Source organism: Kogia breviceps, chromosome 10, assembly GCF_026419965.1.
Source record: "Kogia breviceps isolate mKogBre1 chromosome 10, mKogBre1 haplotype 1, whole genome shotgun sequence".
NCBI classification, from domain to species: domain Eukaryota; kingdom Metazoa; phylum Chordata; class Mammalia; order Artiodactyla; family Physeteridae; genus Kogia; species Kogia breviceps.
In genome coordinates, this window is record NC_081319.1 from 62,257,651 (window position 1) to 62,274,317 (window position 16,667).

Sequence of the window (16,667 nt, forward strand, 5' to 3'; positions counted from 1 at the left end):
ATGAGATGGTCTAAGTGTAGGGCCTTAACTATACTTACACCCCTACTTCCCTATGGATACTTTTGAGCTTTAAGCTTTTTCGGCTGGCAATAAGATACTGGAATGTCCCCCCTGGGCAGAAACCGTTCCGAGCAAACAAGTATGGCGGGGGATGAGACCTCGAGCAAACCAGTATGGCGGGTGATAAGAATGATTAAGCCAGAGTTTAAAGGTCGCCCTAGCCAACCATAACTCATGTGACTCAACCCCCCACCACAAAAACACGAAAATGTAAAGTAGGCATCCGACAGCTAACCAATCAAGGAACTAGAGCCAAGACCCCACTCCGGTAAATGTAAAGTAGGCATCCGACAGCCAACCAATCAAGGAACTAGAGCCAAGTCCCCACTCCGGTCCGGAACAAACAAACCAATGAGAAAAAAAACCTTGATATATCCACACTTTGCATAATGAAAAATGAAAGCTATAAAATGTATGTGACTCCGCTTGGGCGGGGTTCCTCTTCGGCCTCCTGCGTGAGGACCAAGGAACCCCGGTGCACCGGCTCCTAATAAACCTCTTGCGTGTTGCAGCGACTCTCGACTCTTGGCGGTTCTTGGGCGAGCTGGGATCCCTCGGAGACCGTTCAGGTCTAACATTTGGGGGCTCGTCCGGGATCCCCACTCGCCCCCGGGTCACAAGAACATCGGGAGTCGGAGGTATCAGGTAGGCCTAATTGTCTGTCTGTTCGTCTTCTGTCCTCTGTAAGCCGCCATCAGAAAGAAGCCGTGCGAACCGGCTCGCTGTGAAATCTGTATTGGACTCCTGGCTAGGCAGACGTGCCAATAGCTGGTGTCCACGGACCCTGGGGGACGCCCTGGTGGTCCATCTGGAAGGAGAGACAAATTTTGTCTCCCTTCACCGGTCCTGGCAGGATATACAAACTGCCATCTGAATCTGAGTTGGTTGCAGTTTTAAAACGAGCTCGCGGCGGCAATATTAATGTGTGTCTTCTGAAATTTTATTGTTCTCCTGTGCTCTATCTTTCTCCTGACGGACGATAATGGGACAAACTATGACGACTCTTCTCTCTCTCACACTAAGTCACTGGACCGAAGTTAGGGCTAGGGCCCACAACCTTTCGGTAGAAGTAAGGAAAGGGAGATGGCAAATGCTGTGTACCTCTGAGTGGCCTACATTTCAGACGGGGTGGCCACCCGAGGGATCCTTTCTGTTAGATCAGGTCAGGCTAGTCAAGTCTAGGGTCTTTAACACAGGACCCCACGGACACCCAGACCAGATACCATATATCCTGGTCTGGGAAGATCTGGTTCTCTCCCCGCCTCCGTGGGTCCGGCCCTTTGTTCTCTCAACAGGCATGTTTGCATGCGCACCAGCACGGTCGGAAGTACTGGCCCTGAAAAAAAAGCCCCGGACGCCGAGAAGTCATCTGAAGCCCCGGACCCACGGAAGGCGATATATCCAGACTTGCAGTCCGATCTGCTTCTCCTCGATCCCCCACCACCACCTTACCCTCCAGCCCTAGACCCCATACCGCCTCCCGATTCCCCAGCTCCACAACCCTCCGCACCAATAGGGCCACCTGTTGTGGCAGAGGGGGGGGGGGTCCCTCGGCGGGCACCAGAAGCCGGAGGGCTATTTCCCCGGATTCTACCGCTCTACCCCTTAGAGAATATGGCCCCCCCGATAACCACGGGAATAGGCCCCTCCAATACTGGCCCTTTTTCCTCTGCAGATCTTTATAACTGGAAGATGCATAACCCTACTTTCTCTGAAAATCCACAGGCTCTCACTGCTCTAATAGAGTCTCTTGTCTTCTCCCACCAACCCACCTGGGACGATTGTCAACAGCTCCTCCAGACTCTCCTCACAACTGAGGAAAGGCAACGGGTTCTCTTGGAGGCTAGAAAGAATGTGTTAGGCGCCAATGGGCAACCTACCCAGTTGCCTAACAAGATTGATGCCGGTTTTCCACTCGTCAGGCCGAATTGGGACTTCAATACCCCAGAAGGTAGGAGCACCTGAAGATGTATCGCCAGGCTCTGGTGGCGGGTCTCCATGGAGCGGCCAGGCGCCCCACGAATTTGGCCAAGGTAAGAGAGGTAACTCAGGGGCCCCAGAAGTCGCCAACCGTGTTCCTAGAACGCTTAATGGAGGCTTTTAGACGGTTCACTCCTTATGATCCAACTTCTGAGGAACATAAGGCCACCATAGCAATGGCCTTTATTGACCAGGCGGCCCCTGACATTAGAAAGAAGTTACAAAGGCTGGATGGCCTACAAGGTTTCTCACTTCAGGACTTAGTAAAAGAGGCAGATAAAGTATATAATAAGAGGGAAACAGAAGAGGAAAGGGAAGAAAGGAAGCAGAAGGAGCAAGAGGCCCGTGAATTAAGGCGGGACAAGCGGCAAGAGAGGAATTTGAGTAAGATACTGGCCACTGTAGTCAGAGGAGGAAATATTAGAGACAGGAATAGACAGGAAGGGCGGACAATGGATAAAAGGCGACCATTAGACAAGGATCAATGTGCTTACTGTAAAGAAAAAGGTCACTGGGTAAGAGAATGCCCTAAAAAGAAGAATGGGGGAAAACCAACCAGAGATAAAATTTTACCCCTGGAAGAGGAAGATTAGGGAAGTCAGGGCTCGGACCCTCTCCCCGAGCCCAGGGTAACTCTTAAAGTGGAGGGGGAACCCGTCCAGTTCTTGGTAGACACCGGCGCTCAGCACTCAGTCCTCCTCCACCCAAAAGGCCCCCTCTCAACTAAAAGGTCATGGGTCCAGGGGGCTACAGGAAATAAGCAGTACTCATGGACCACACGAAGGACAGTAGACCTTGGGGTGGGACAAGTAACCCACTCATTCTTGGTCATACCTGAGTGCCCATACCCTCTGCTAGGCAGGGACTTACTCTCTAAGGTGGGGGCCCAAATCCACTTTCAACCAGAAGGGCCCACTATAACTGACAACCAAGGGAGATTACTCCAAATTTTGACTGTGAAGCTGGAAGATGAACATAGGTTATATGAAGTGCCCTCGCCTCCACAAGTTGATATGCAAGATTGGGTGACCAGGTTTCCACAGGCTTGGGCAGAAACTGCCGGTATGGGAATGGCAAAATATCGCCCCCCCGTGGTGGTAGAACTCAAAGCAACCGCCACCCCCGGTGACAGTCCGCCAGTACCCTATGAGCAAGGAAGCCCGGGATGGCATTCGTCCTCACATACAAAGGTTGCTGGAATTAGGGATCCTGGTAAGGTGCCAATCTGCATGGAATACCCCTCTTTTACCAGTTAAAAAGCCAGGAACTAATGATTACCGGGCGGTACAAGACCTACGTGAGGTGAATAAGCGGGTAGCGGACCTCCACCCCACGGTACCCAACCCCTACAATCTCTTAAGTACTCTTCCACCTCAGCACACTTGGTACACTGTTTTGGATCTTAAAGATGCTTTCTTCTGCCTGAGACTCTCCTCTCTCAGCCAGCCTTACTTTGCATTCGAATGGAAGGATCCAGCGTCGGGGATGTCAGGCCAGCTGACCTGGACTCGCCTACCCCAAGGATTCAAGAACTCCCCCACCATTTTCGACGAGGCCCTACACCAGGATTTGGCATCCTATAGAGAGTCCAACCCAAAGGTAACTCTCCTTCAATATGTTGATGATCTTCTTTTAGCGGCAGAGACCCAAGAAGACTGCGTCAGGGGGACTGAAAGGCTATTAACGGAACTTGAGACACAGGGATATCGGGCTTCAGCAAAGAAAGCACAAATATGTCAACGACAGGTCAGTTACCTGGGGTACTTGCTAAAAGAAGGACAGAGATGGCTCTCGGAAAGCAGGAAAAACACCGTTGCCCACATACCGACCCCCAAGAGTCCTAAACAGGTTAGGGCATTTTTGGGGACGGCCGGATTCTGTAGGCTATGGATTCCAGGGTTTGCTGAATTAGCAGCCCCTTTGTATCCCCTGACCAAGAACGGCATCCCTTTCGCTTGGGGTGATAAAGAACAACGGGCTTTTGACCAAATTAAACGAGCCCTACTATCAGCCCCGGCTTTGGGGCTACCAGATGTAACTAAGCCTTTCCATCTGTACGTGGCCGAGAATAAAGGTATCGCAAAGGGAGTACTAACTCAGAAACTGGGCCCCTGGAATCGCCCGGTTGCGTACCTATCAAAGAAATTGGATCCTGTGGCAACAGGATGGCCCGCCTGCTTAAAAATAATCGCCGCCGTGGCCGCTTTGGTCAAAGATGCTGACAAATTGACTTTGGGACAGAACTTAACGATAACAGCCCCCCATGCATTAGAAAGTGTGATTCGTCAGCCACCCGACAGGTGGCTAACAAATGCCAGAATGACTCATTACCAAACCCTGCTGTTAAATTCAGACCGTATTAAGTTTACATCAGCCACAGGACTTAACCCGGCCACCTTGCTGCCTGACCCCGACCTAGAAGGCACCACCATCATCCATGATTGTCAGGAAGTATTGGCTGCAGCACACGGTAGCAGGCCAGACTTGATGGATCAGCCTCTCCCCGATGCCAACTTTACCGGGTTTACCGATGGAAGCAGTTTCCTAGAAGAAGGTAAGCGTCGGGCGGGAGCAGCTGTGGTAGATGGGAAAGAGGTCATCTGGGCAGCCGCATTACCGCAAGGGACATCGGCCCAACGGGCTGAACTAATTGCCATGACCAGGGCATTGGAACTAGCAGAAAACAAAAAGGTAAACATCTATACGGACAGTAGGTACGCATTTGCTACCGCCCACGTCCACGGGGCCATCTACCAACAAAGAGGGCTGCTCACCTCAGCGGGCAAAGAAATTAAAAACAAGGAAGAAATAGTGGCCCTGCTGGCTGCCCTCATGCTCCCCACTAAAGTCAGCATCATTCATTGCCCCGGGCACCAGAAGGACAATACCCCGGTGACACGGGGCAACAACATGGCAGATAGGGTGGCACGAGAAGTGGCGCTAGGGGAAATTATACTAGAACTATCGGATAAGAGTCCTGGGGAACCAAATGACAGGGGAATAACTCCCCCAGCCATAACCAAAGAAACATTGTCTCCTCAACAAGCAAAATCCATGCTACAACAGATTCACAGATGGACACACTTGGGAACCAAAAAAAAATGGTATCCCTACTACACAAGGCAGGTTATGATACTCCTGGACTAACCAAATTAGCTGAACAGATTGCCCGGGAGTGCATTCCATGCCAACAGGTAAACTCCCATAAAGGAAAGCTTGAGAGCGGGAAAAGGCTCAGAGGAGACCGCCCAGGAGCCTATTGGGAGGTCGACTTCACTGAAATACGCCCCGGAAGGTATGGTAACAGGTATCTCCTAGTTTTCATAGATACCTTCTCAGGATGGATAGAAGCTTTCCCAACGAAAAAGGAGACAGCTACTGTGGTGACCAAGAAGATCTTAGAAGAAATTTTCCCCCGGTTCGGGGCACCAAAGGTAATAGGATCCGATAATGGTCCCGCCTTCGTCGCCCAGGTAAGTCAGGGTGTGGCCAAATACCTGGGGACTGATTGGAAATTACATTGTGCCTATAGACCCCAGAGTTCAGGACAGGTAGAAAGAATGAATAGAACTCTAAAAGAGACCCTAACTAAATTGTCCATAGAGACTGGCGGTACAGATTGGACGGTGCTCCTTCCCTTAGCCCTGTTTCGGGCTAGAAATACCCCATCCCGCTATCATCTCACTCCATTTGAAATTCTATACGGGGCCCCACCTCCCCTTCTCACGCTCGGGGAAGGAATAAGTCCTGACTGCCAGAATAACACTGACTTATATGCTAGGCTATTGGGACTCCAGTTGGTCCAAAAGGAGGTGTGGTCTCAGCTGGCAGAGGCTTACCGACCGGGAACACCAGCAGAGGCTCACCCCTTCCAAGTCGGAGATTCCGTGTACGTCCGTCGACACCGAACCCAGACACTAGAGCCTCGGTGGAAAGGACCATACATCGTCCTGCTCACCACCCCCACGGCTATAAAGGTAGACGGCATCGCTGCTTGGATTCACGCCTCACACGTAAAAGCTGCGCCAGCGTCTGCATCATCATCGGAATGGCGGGCCCAAAAGACCAGCAACCCACTCAAGCTCAAGCTCCTGCGCTCACTAGACTCATAACTCTGACTTTGTTACCCCTACTGGCTGTGAGTAACTTTAGTCCTCACCTGCCCCAGCATTTAACCTGGCAGGTAATTTCCCAAACTGGAGATGTAATATGGTCTGTTAGCCATACCGCTGCCCCTTGGACCTGGTGGCCAGACCTCTTCCCCGATGTTTGTAAGTTGGCCCTGGGAGCCCCGCCTAACTGGGATGTAGGGGGATATCACGATCAACAAACTGCCCCGAATCAGCGGCCGGGGACAGCGCCCGGGGACTGGGGCTTAGTCCCTGGGGGGGGAGGTTGTTCGACCAAGAATCAGAGAATCATGCTCAGGGCCCTCTCCTTTTATGTATGCCCTGGATTCCATCGTCACCGGTCTTTGAATTATCGGTGCGGGGGAAGAGAACATTTCTATTGCAAGAGCTGGGGATGTGAAACCACTGGGGACACCTACTGGAAACCCACCTCTAGCTGGGATTTTATCAAGGTAATGGCCAACTACACTCATCACGACAATGTGCCCGAATGTTCAACGTGGTGCCATCCCCTTAAAATTTCTTTTAGTGAACCTGGGAAGAAAAACAAAAATTGGATAGGTGGCCATTCATGGGGTATAAGGTTTTACAAAGCAGAATATGATGATGGGCTCCTAATGACCATCAAATTAAAGATCGAGACCCCTACTCCCGTCCCTATGGGCCCCAATCCTGAGATTGGGCACCCTCTGCTACCCTTGGCCCCACCCACAATACTACCAGGGATAAGAAACCAGACTTCTGGACTAAAAGAAATAACAATCAAACCCAGAGCCCCCCGAGACCGAATGCTCTCATTGGTCCAGGCGGCTTTTGGGGTCCTAAATGCCACAAATCCAGAGGCTACCAAATCATGTTGGCTTTGCTATGCTGCTCCTCCCCCTTATTATGATGCTATAGGATATAGTACTAATTTTAGTAATGTCAACTCTTCAGATCAATGTCGATGGAAACAAGAAGGAAATAGTAAATTGACCTTGTCTTCAGTATCAGGAAACGGTACATGTGTAGGAACGCCCCCCCCCGTCCCATCGACATCTCTGTACCAATTCAAGCCTCCCACAGGGCTCAGGATATCTCCTCCCTCCTCAGGATGGATGGTGGGCATGTAACACGGGATTGACCCCTTGCATTTCTCTAGAGGTCCTCAATGCTTCGGCCGACTTTTGTGTGTTAGTCCAGCTGGTCCCCAGACTCATCTATCATTCAGATTCATCTTTTCTAGACGAATATGAAGGCAAAAGGAGACTTAAGAGAGAGCCCGTAACCCTCACCCTGGTTGTACTCCTAGGACTAGGAACGGCAGTCGGGGTAGGAACAGGTGCAACAGCCCTCATCCAACAACCTCACTACTATGCTAACTTAAGACAGGCTGTAGATGTCGATCTCCGGGCGTTAGAAAGTTCCATAACTCAGTTAAAAGAATCACTCACCTCGCTCTCAGAGGTAGTAATGCAGAACAGGAGGGGACTAGACCTGCTGTTCCTTAAGGAAGGTGGACTATGTGCCGCACTAAAAGAAGAGTGCTGTTTTTATATTGATCATTCTGGGGCTATCACCGAAACTATGGACAGGCTTAGGGAGCGCCTGGACAAAAGGCAACAAGAAAGGGAAAATCAAAAAGGATGGTTCCAATCATGGTTTGACAAATCACCCTGGCTTACTACTTTAATTTCCACCTTGTTAGGACCCCTCATTATTTTGTTGCTGCTCTTAACTTTTGGACCATGCATTTTAAATCGCTTGATAGCCTTTATCAGGCAACGTGTCAGCGCAGTACAAGTGTTAATGCTAAGACAACAATATCAAAGCTTGCAGAGAGAGGCTGAAATTCCATGATTGAAATTAATTGCAAAAAGAAAAGGGGGGAATGTAGGGCCTTAACTATACTTACACCCCTACTTCCCTATGGATACTTTTGAGCTTTAAGCTTTTTCGGCTGGCAATAAGATACTGGAATGTCCCCCCTGGGCAGAAACCGTTCCGAGCAAACAAGTATGGCGGGGGATGAGACCTCGAGCAAACCAGTATGGCGGGTGATAAGAATGATTAAGCCAGAGTTTAAAGGTCGCCCTAGCCAACCATAACTCATGTGACTCAACCCCCCACCACAAAAACACGAAAATGTAAAGTAGGCATCCGACAGCTAACCAATCAAGGAACTAGAGCCAAGACCCCACTCCGGTAAATGTAAAGTAGGCATCCGACAGCCAACCAATCAAGGAACTAGAGCCAAGTCCCCACTCCGGTCCGGAACAAACAAACCAATGAGAAAAAAAACCTTGATATATCCACACTTTGCATAATGAAAAATGAAAGCTATAAAATGTATGTGACTCCGCTTGGGCGGGGTTCCTCTTCGGCCTCCTGCGTGAGGACCAAGGAACCCCGGTGCACCGGCTCCTAATAAACCTCTTGCGTGTTGCAGCGACTCTCGACTCTTGGCGGTTCTTGGGCGAGCTGGGATCCCTCGGAGACATGCACAAGTAGAGAATGTCCCATGTCCATCTGTTTTACCTAAGACTATGTTCTGAGCATGAGATGAGATGGTCTAAGGTGATGCTAAATTGTGGCACTTAGTGTTATGTAATATGTTTTGAATCTAAGAGAACACCTGAGAATACAGAAATTTCAGGATGAGATAAATACAATTGTTGTCAGGACTCACATTCCATAAGCAAAGATACTTATATAATGTTTCCTGAACTGTGCTGAGAATAAGCAAGATAATTTCCTACACAAAGGGATACTTGGTCAAATAAATATTGCAAATCGGGTTAAAAAGTTAGTGAAGCTTCGGGACCCCTCAGAGCCTTTAAAATGGTAATTTGGGTGTAAATCTCTAAGAAGGAAATACTGAAGGCAGCATTTTCTAAACTGAAGTGACCAAAGGGCCCTTCTAACTTTTTCTTTTCCCATAAATCTCTGTGTAGAATGAATGTTTCACAGAATATTTTGCAAAATGGGTTCTAACCCCTTCTAAATTAAGAGAGTTCCCTAATGTAGTCTGCTTGGGGGACACAGCCTGCAGAATCTTACAGGCCCACCCTCATTCTCCACTTTTTGATGTGAAAGCCTGTATATGAGCCCTGATAAATTCAAGTGAAAGGTTTCTTCTTGATAACCACACTTGTGATCTATAAGTTAGAATAATTTTTTAGCAATATGTTAAAAAGTAAGCCTGACAAAACTTTGCTTCCTCCAGACAGCTTTTAAGAATCTCATACTTTGCCCTATGGAATGGCCAATTTTATTTTTTTCAGTTAACTTTATAAAACATAATGTTATCTACAGACAGACTCTGATCCAGATCCAGAAATGTACTCCTTTCCCTCTGAACACACTGCAACACAAAATGCCAAACCTCCTTGTACTGCAGTTCATTACCACATGGATCCATTTATAGAAAAAAATCAAGAGTGAACCTAAAAGGTCTATTACTTAGGGTTCACTGTATCAAAATTGGTGTTATAGAGGAATAACACTGCTCTTTAGAAACACACACATATCATATATACATATGTTGTTGTAGAAGAATTTCTTGTAAACATAAAAATTCAGTTAAACATTTTTAACCTTTCACATTGCAAGAGGCTACTTACACTACCAAACCTAAACCAAACGTAAAATAGATAGCTAGTAGGAAGCAGGCACATAGCACAGGGAAATCAGCTCAGTGGTTTGTGACCACCTGGAGGGGTGGGATAGGGAGGGCAGGAGGGAGGGAGATGCAAGAGGAAAGAGATATGGGAACATATGTATATGTATAACTGATTCAGTTTGTTATAAAGCAGAAACTAACACACCATTGTAAAGCAAGTATACTCCAATAAAGATGTTAAAAAATTTTTTTTTACTGAGGCAGACAGTGCATGTAGGCGTATCAGGCAGCACGGGGCTTGTAAAGTATAATCTAACTCTGATTTCTGACTTCAGGGAGTTGGGTTTCCAGGGGAGAGGGGACATATACATGTGCAAATAACACATCCACTGTCAACTTGCACTTCTCTCCAGCATATTAGACCTGCACTAGCATATTGATCAAATTTTAATTTCTGAAAGTAGACTATTTCTAAAAGATACAATTTTTTTTCTTCCTTGAAATTAACAACCTATTATTACTTGTTGTGATTGGATTTTTGAAATTTTTTAAAAGTAACTTCTGAGGAACAATTAGCTAATGTGATTTATAGACATTGTGTTATCTAAAACAAATTAAGCAATCATTGTCTTGGTCTAGCTTTCAAGTGATTTTGACATAAATAACAGATGAATGAGCTACATAGCAGTGGCAGAAAAATGCTTCAAAAGAAAACCACTTGAGCAGATTTCTACACAGGTGTTTAAGCAAAAATAGAGTCTGTCAACAGGATAAAAAAATCTTTAGTCAAATATGTGTACATTTTGTTCTACACATGAGTAAACATCTGGATACCTAGACATATTTAGATGTTTTAATGTTGAACTTTATATTGCATTATATTATATGTAATTCAGGAATATCAATGGATAACTGCAGAGAATTTGTTAATCACAGCACTTGGATGAGGAGTGTAAGTTAAGTCTTGTTGCTCTTTGGTAAAGGGGAGTTTGATGTTGACTACCTAGAGCTGAGATGGAAAAAATATAGGGAAAATGCTGAAATCAAATGATAAGAGCTCAGAGGGTTTTTCCATACCTCTCTCTGAGGGCTCAGGGTTCACCATGTGCTAGCAGCCAGGTTCAGGTTCACGGCCCTTGAAACATCTGCCCCCAGACCAATCATGCCCTTATGCCTGTGGAGCCTTGAAGGGCTTAACATGAGGCAAGAGGGCCCAGATTCCAGGCTGCTGCAGTGTGGCCTGGAGCCAGGCTTGGGAGGAGCACAGGAGGACATCAGCCCTCCTGCTCATTTATTTCTGAGTATTTACACTCAGCTAATAAAAGTCAAGTGGGATTTGGAGAGATGTTTAGTTTTCAGGTGAACATTATTTTCTGCAGTTACCTTTGCCCCTGAAACCCCATCCTTGATGCATGTAAATAGAGGCCACAAAGCAAGGGGGGATGGATGTTTTCCAGATTGGTTGGATGTAAGTTGTGGAAAATCTAATATCCTAATAATATCCTAAAAACAGTCCCTCTGGTCACCAATACATGGAAGCATTTCTTTCATTATAATGTTATACAATTATTTTTATTCCCAAAGAACCAGAAATAAGTAATAGGTACAATTTAAATTATGGATGTTCTGGACTGCGGGAAAACTTTCCTATTACAGAGAATGTTAAGGCATTTTCTTGCGAGGAGAGTAGAGAGCAAGGGGGCTCCCAATATTCTGAGGGATAATGTTTAGAGAATCACTTCCAATGACGTGGAGGTTTGAGTGACTGCAATAAAGTAATCTAAAGTGTAATAGACAACCTACAGTCAAGTTTCTTCACTCGCGTATATTTTTATAGTGAACTACATTTCCTTATTTTATTACTTAGATAAGAAGTTTAGGGTCAGTTGGTAACAGTCAGTAAAACTTCACATTTATGCAGCGTATACAGAATTTTACTCCTGCTCAAAGTCTTATGATTGATATTGAAGGAAAGTAAATCTCTGTATAGAGTATTTTCTAAATGTAATATATTGATATAGCATTTGTATCCTGATTAAAATGAAATTTGGAAGTGAGAATTATGCTGACAGGTAATGAATTACAGTTTGGTCGTAAAATTACCTCATCATAAGATAAAATATTCATTCATTTAAGAAGATAACTGTAAGAAAACCTACATTTCTATTATAATTACCTTCAGGAAGTTTGAGGCAAAATGACCTGTGCTTTTCAATATAAATCATTTAATTTTCCAATATAGAACAACTTCAACATTTTAATGGGGTTTTAGTTGTGCATTTTTATAATTCCTTTTCCCATACTAAGCATTTGATGTTTCTAGCATAAGGCCCTTAAACTGGGATCCATGATGTGGATCCCCTGGACTATTGGGTAAAATATTAAGGTGACTGTGCCTTTTTCTAGGCAGAGTATCTGGAGGTTTCATCTGTTTCTAAAGTGACCTCAAAGTGAACAGTGATCTACCTAGCAGAAGAAAATAAGAATGACACCGAATCTTAAGGAGCCAAAGTCTTTATGATTTCATAGGATGTGACAGCTCAACTTTTTATTTTTATAGTCTATAAATAACATAAAGTTTGTTTCTTTTCCAGCTTTATTGAGGTATATTTGACAAATAAAATTGTAAGATATAAAAAGTATACAATGTGAGGCTTTGATATATGTGTACATTGTGAAAGAATTCCCCCAACTGAGTTGTTTTACATCCATCACCTCACATATTTACCTTTTTTTTCCAAGTCTTAATATTGTGCCTAGCTGAATATGTCCATACTTTATAAGCATTCTAACCCTGACTTCATCTTTTCGGAAGGTGGATTTTGTGAGACCTAAGAGGCCAAGAAACCACTGGAATAAGGTGAATATTCCTGGTTCAGACATTTTATTTTTTTCTTGCCTCTCCCTGTCCTGTATTTAAAAGAAACATCTCCCTAAATAGTAGCATAATCAGGTGTTTATTCATTCATATATTTATAATTTCTAAGAATCAAGCTAATTTAAGAACACTAAGAACATATTTGGCAGATTTATCAAATAATTCATTTGATACATATTTATTAAATGGATGGCATAGTGTTATGAACTAAGGTCTATCAAAATTATGTATTTTCAATTGGAATACATTTTAAAGGAATTAGAATTTGTGTTATTTTCTTTTACAATTTAAGAACTATCCTGTTCAGTTAAAGTCATACAAATATAGCAACACATATGAAGTTATAATTGTAATTTTGTGCTATGTTTGAATTATTAGACTATGGTAGGATTTCTCTCCCCTATGTTTACAAGAAATAAATAGATAAATGCCTCCACTGAAATTTAAGAAAAGAAGGAAGAAAGGGAGAAAAAAATGAAGAAAGAAATACCTATGGTAACAGTATATCAGTGAAATATGAGGCAGAAAAATATTAGGTTTTATTTGTAAGTGCTGTGATATTTAAGTCAATTTTCCAAGCTGTGCGCTTTGAATCAGTAATCACAGATACATGCAGTGTTAGACCTGAACGGTCTCCGAGGGATCCCAGCTCGCCCAAGAACCGCCAAGAGTCGAGAGTCGCTGCAACACGCAAGAGGTTTATTAGGAGCCGGTGCACCGGGGTTCCTTGGTCCTCACGCAGGAGGCCGAAGAGGAACCCCCCCCAAGCGGAATCACATACATTTTATAGCTTTCAATTTTCATTATGCAAAGTGTGGATATATCAAGGGTTTTTTTCCTCATTGGTTTGTTTGTTCCGGACCGGAGTGGGGACTTGGCTCTAGTTCCTTGATTGGTTAGCTGTCGGATGCCTACTTTACATTTTCGTGTTTTTGTGGTGGGGGGTTGAGTCACATGAGTTATGGTTGGCTAGGGCGACCTTTAAACCCTGGCTTAATCATTCTTATCACCCGCCATACTTGTTTGCTCGGAACGGTTTCTGCCCAGGGGGGACATTCCAGTATCTTATTGCCAGCCGAAAAAAAACTCAGAGCTCAAAAGTATCGATAGGGAAGTAGGGGTGTAAGTATAGTTAAGGCCCTACAGCAGAATGAGAATAAGAGGCACAGTGAGAGTAGAGTGGAAAGGAGATCCAAGGGGCAGAGAGAGAGAGAGAGCAGCATCTCCGAAGGAAAAACAAGCTTGGGAGGGGTCAGGAAGCCTGAGGGAGCAGAAGTGGGGGAGGAGGGGCGTGGTTGGTAGATGAGACATGGAGGGTGGCCAGGCACACAGAGAGGCGGGGCGTTTTCTTGTTCGAGGTACTTCTGGGATTCCCTGCGGTGCCCGGGACCACCCAGGATGCAGTTCTTTGTGAGGCCTTATCACTGTTTTTCCTGATTAAGATTTCCATGAGAATCTGCCTCCAGCCTCTGTCTCTGACTCTCAATCTCTCTCTCCCCACCCCCATTTGTTTACTTATTTGTAAATGGTTTTATGATATAATCTAAATGAATCACTTCTCATAGGTCTAAATTAAACAGAACAGCCCTCCCCATAGTGAACACTGGTTAAATCTATAACTTCGTTTACTCAGGTAAGAGGGCCCTTCATGAAGCAGCGGAATGGTAATTTCAAACAGCACTTTGTTTTTATTCCTGAGAATAACCAGTGGCATATATTCGTTATTTTGGCAGTCCCTAAGAGAAACTATAAACAAAATAGGGAAAGAGATAATTATTAAGATAAATCTCTGCCAAGCATCAGGATTTGAAGATAGATTTTAAAATTGCCTTGTAATATTAACATTTTTACAAAAGCAAATTATTAGCTTCTGGTAATTATTTATCATATGGATCTTGGTAAATACCAAATGAAATGGTAAATACCAAATGAAAATATACAAAGGTAGTATTTCCTATGTTTTCTTTAAATCTAGTTTATGTCACTTATCAACAGATTTGTAATTAAATACAGATGTTTAACCAGATCAGATCTTAGACATTCTATTCTGCCTTTATTATCCAAAGTGAGAAAGCCCTGGGCTGTCATGTCAGGTGGGCCTTGCTGGGCTGGGTGCTTGTGTAGCTACAGCTGGGCTCAGTCTTGGTCTCCTCATCTATGTGATGAGCACTGCACGTCCTTCTCAGACTCGTGAGGGTAACGAAAGGTAATGCCTATAAGCCACCCACCATATTGCCTAGCGGGTCAGAGATTCTAAACCAACACACTGTCCCTTCCCTAAAGAAAAATCTACAGGTGGAAGGTATACAAAGAGAGCAGAAATAAACCACTAGCATTCTAACTTTTCTAGTGAAAAACATATTAAAGTGAATTTTACCATCAGAATTGGCTATTAATGGCAAATAGGAATCGTTACTGACAAATTTATCACTTACATGAATGCTCTGAATTCCCAAATAGGTTATTATAACAATTCTGCCATTAGGAAAACACCTCCATTAGAACTCGTGCATATCAAATTGGTAACATCTATACAAAACATATGGAAACTACTGTGTATCTAGTCTTTACAGAGGTAGATATTAATGGAATGCTATGCTTTTTCTCTGTGGAAAGTTTTATTATTTTATTTTAAATACATAATTTGTCACAAAATAAAGTACTTATCTTAGAAGTGTTGCATGATACACAAAGTTAAAATTTAAAAGCTATGGTGTCTATAAACTTACTTTGGATGTTTTTTTCCACATGCTAAGTAAAAAGTGATTTCATTAAACTAAACTAACTGTGGAAGACAGTAGTTCTGGGAAGATAGTGACCTAAATGCAGCTCCCTTCTTTTTCTTTACGAGCTCTAAAGTAGAAGTATATTTTGGGGGAAATAAATGCTGACATCCTCAGAAGCTTATGTGTACATCAGGCCTTGAAACCTCTGAGAAGCTTAGCTAACAGAATTGACTGGACTGGCCTTTTATCGCCTGTGGGCTGAGTGAGTACATGAAACCCGGTGTTGGAAAACTCAGAATGGTCATGGTGGAGTGGATATTTGAGAAAAAGTTTGGCTTGCACAGATCTAAACTTCATCCAGGTGGAAAGCTGCCACAGACCCACTGGAGTATGTCTATTCTCCCTGGCAGAGAGGCCAAGAAGAACCAGAATGGGTGAGCCTTCAAGTCTGTGAAAGTGATGGGAGACTGGAGAACAAGACAACATTTTTTAGGTTCTCACTATGTTTTTGGTGGCCTGCTTAGTTCTACACTTTTGGTCCATATGGGGGAGACTATTTCAGTTTCTAACACTTTGGAGCACTAAAGTTACCCCAAAACACTGACCTACATCAAGATGGGAAGGGAAGGGAGGAATAAAATGGAAAGGACAAGAGAAAGCAGAAAAAAGCAGTCAGAAAAACCTGCTCAGTGAAATAAAGTTGCGGAGAGGACAGAAATAAACCTGAACAGAAAAACAGAAGAACTACCTAGGCAATGCAGGTATAGTACTTTCTGAAGAAATACAACAAAACAATATCTACATGATGTCCAACTAAACAGTTCACCTGAATTTGTGGCTTAGAAGACTTTGGAGACCGTATCTCTGGAACACATGACTAAAATGATAAGAAGATAGAAACTGTTAGAAAAAGATTATTTGAAGAAAGATCCAGGAGACTTACCAGAAGTAACAGGAGTTGTTACAAAAGAAGAAAAAAAGGAAAACATATAGAGAAAATATACCAATAATGGGGAGAGAATTGTCCTGAAAGAAAGACCTAACACTGCCAGTGGAAAGAGCTCACCAACATCCCCGTGGGCAAATGAGGAAAGGGCAGGGCCTGCACGGATCCTGGTGAAATCCTTCAATGCTGGGGCCAGGTGCAGTAAACTTACACATGCTCAGAGAGAAAGGACAAAGCTCACCTGCAGTGCTGGGAGCAGGAGGAAGGCAGACCTGCAGCCAGAGGTACTGAGAGAAGGGAAAGCACTGCACTGTGAGAAGCTGAACTGCTCCCTGAGCTCACTCGG

The 16,667-nt window shown here is 44.4% G+C and overlaps 2 protein-coding genes across 7 annotated transcripts in view; one reads left to right on the forward strand and one right to left on the reverse strand.

The window, feature by feature from the left end:
- The window catches only part of KHDRBS2 (KH RNA binding domain containing, signal transduction associated 2), a 769,555-nt gene that overhangs the window by 427,495 nt on the left and 325,393 nt on the right, over window positions 1–16,667 (reverse strand). The window lies entirely within an intron of this gene.
- LOC136794902 (uncharacterized) lies at window positions 1,408–5,187 on the forward strand. Its single transcript, XM_067043083.1, has 2 exons — window positions 1,408–2,093; window positions 3,683–5,187. Exons 1-2 carry the CDS (start codon window positions 1,928–1,930, stop codon window positions 5,185–5,187), a joined length of 1,671 nt encoding a protein of 556 aa, XP_066899184.1. The 5' UTR covers window positions 1,408–1,927.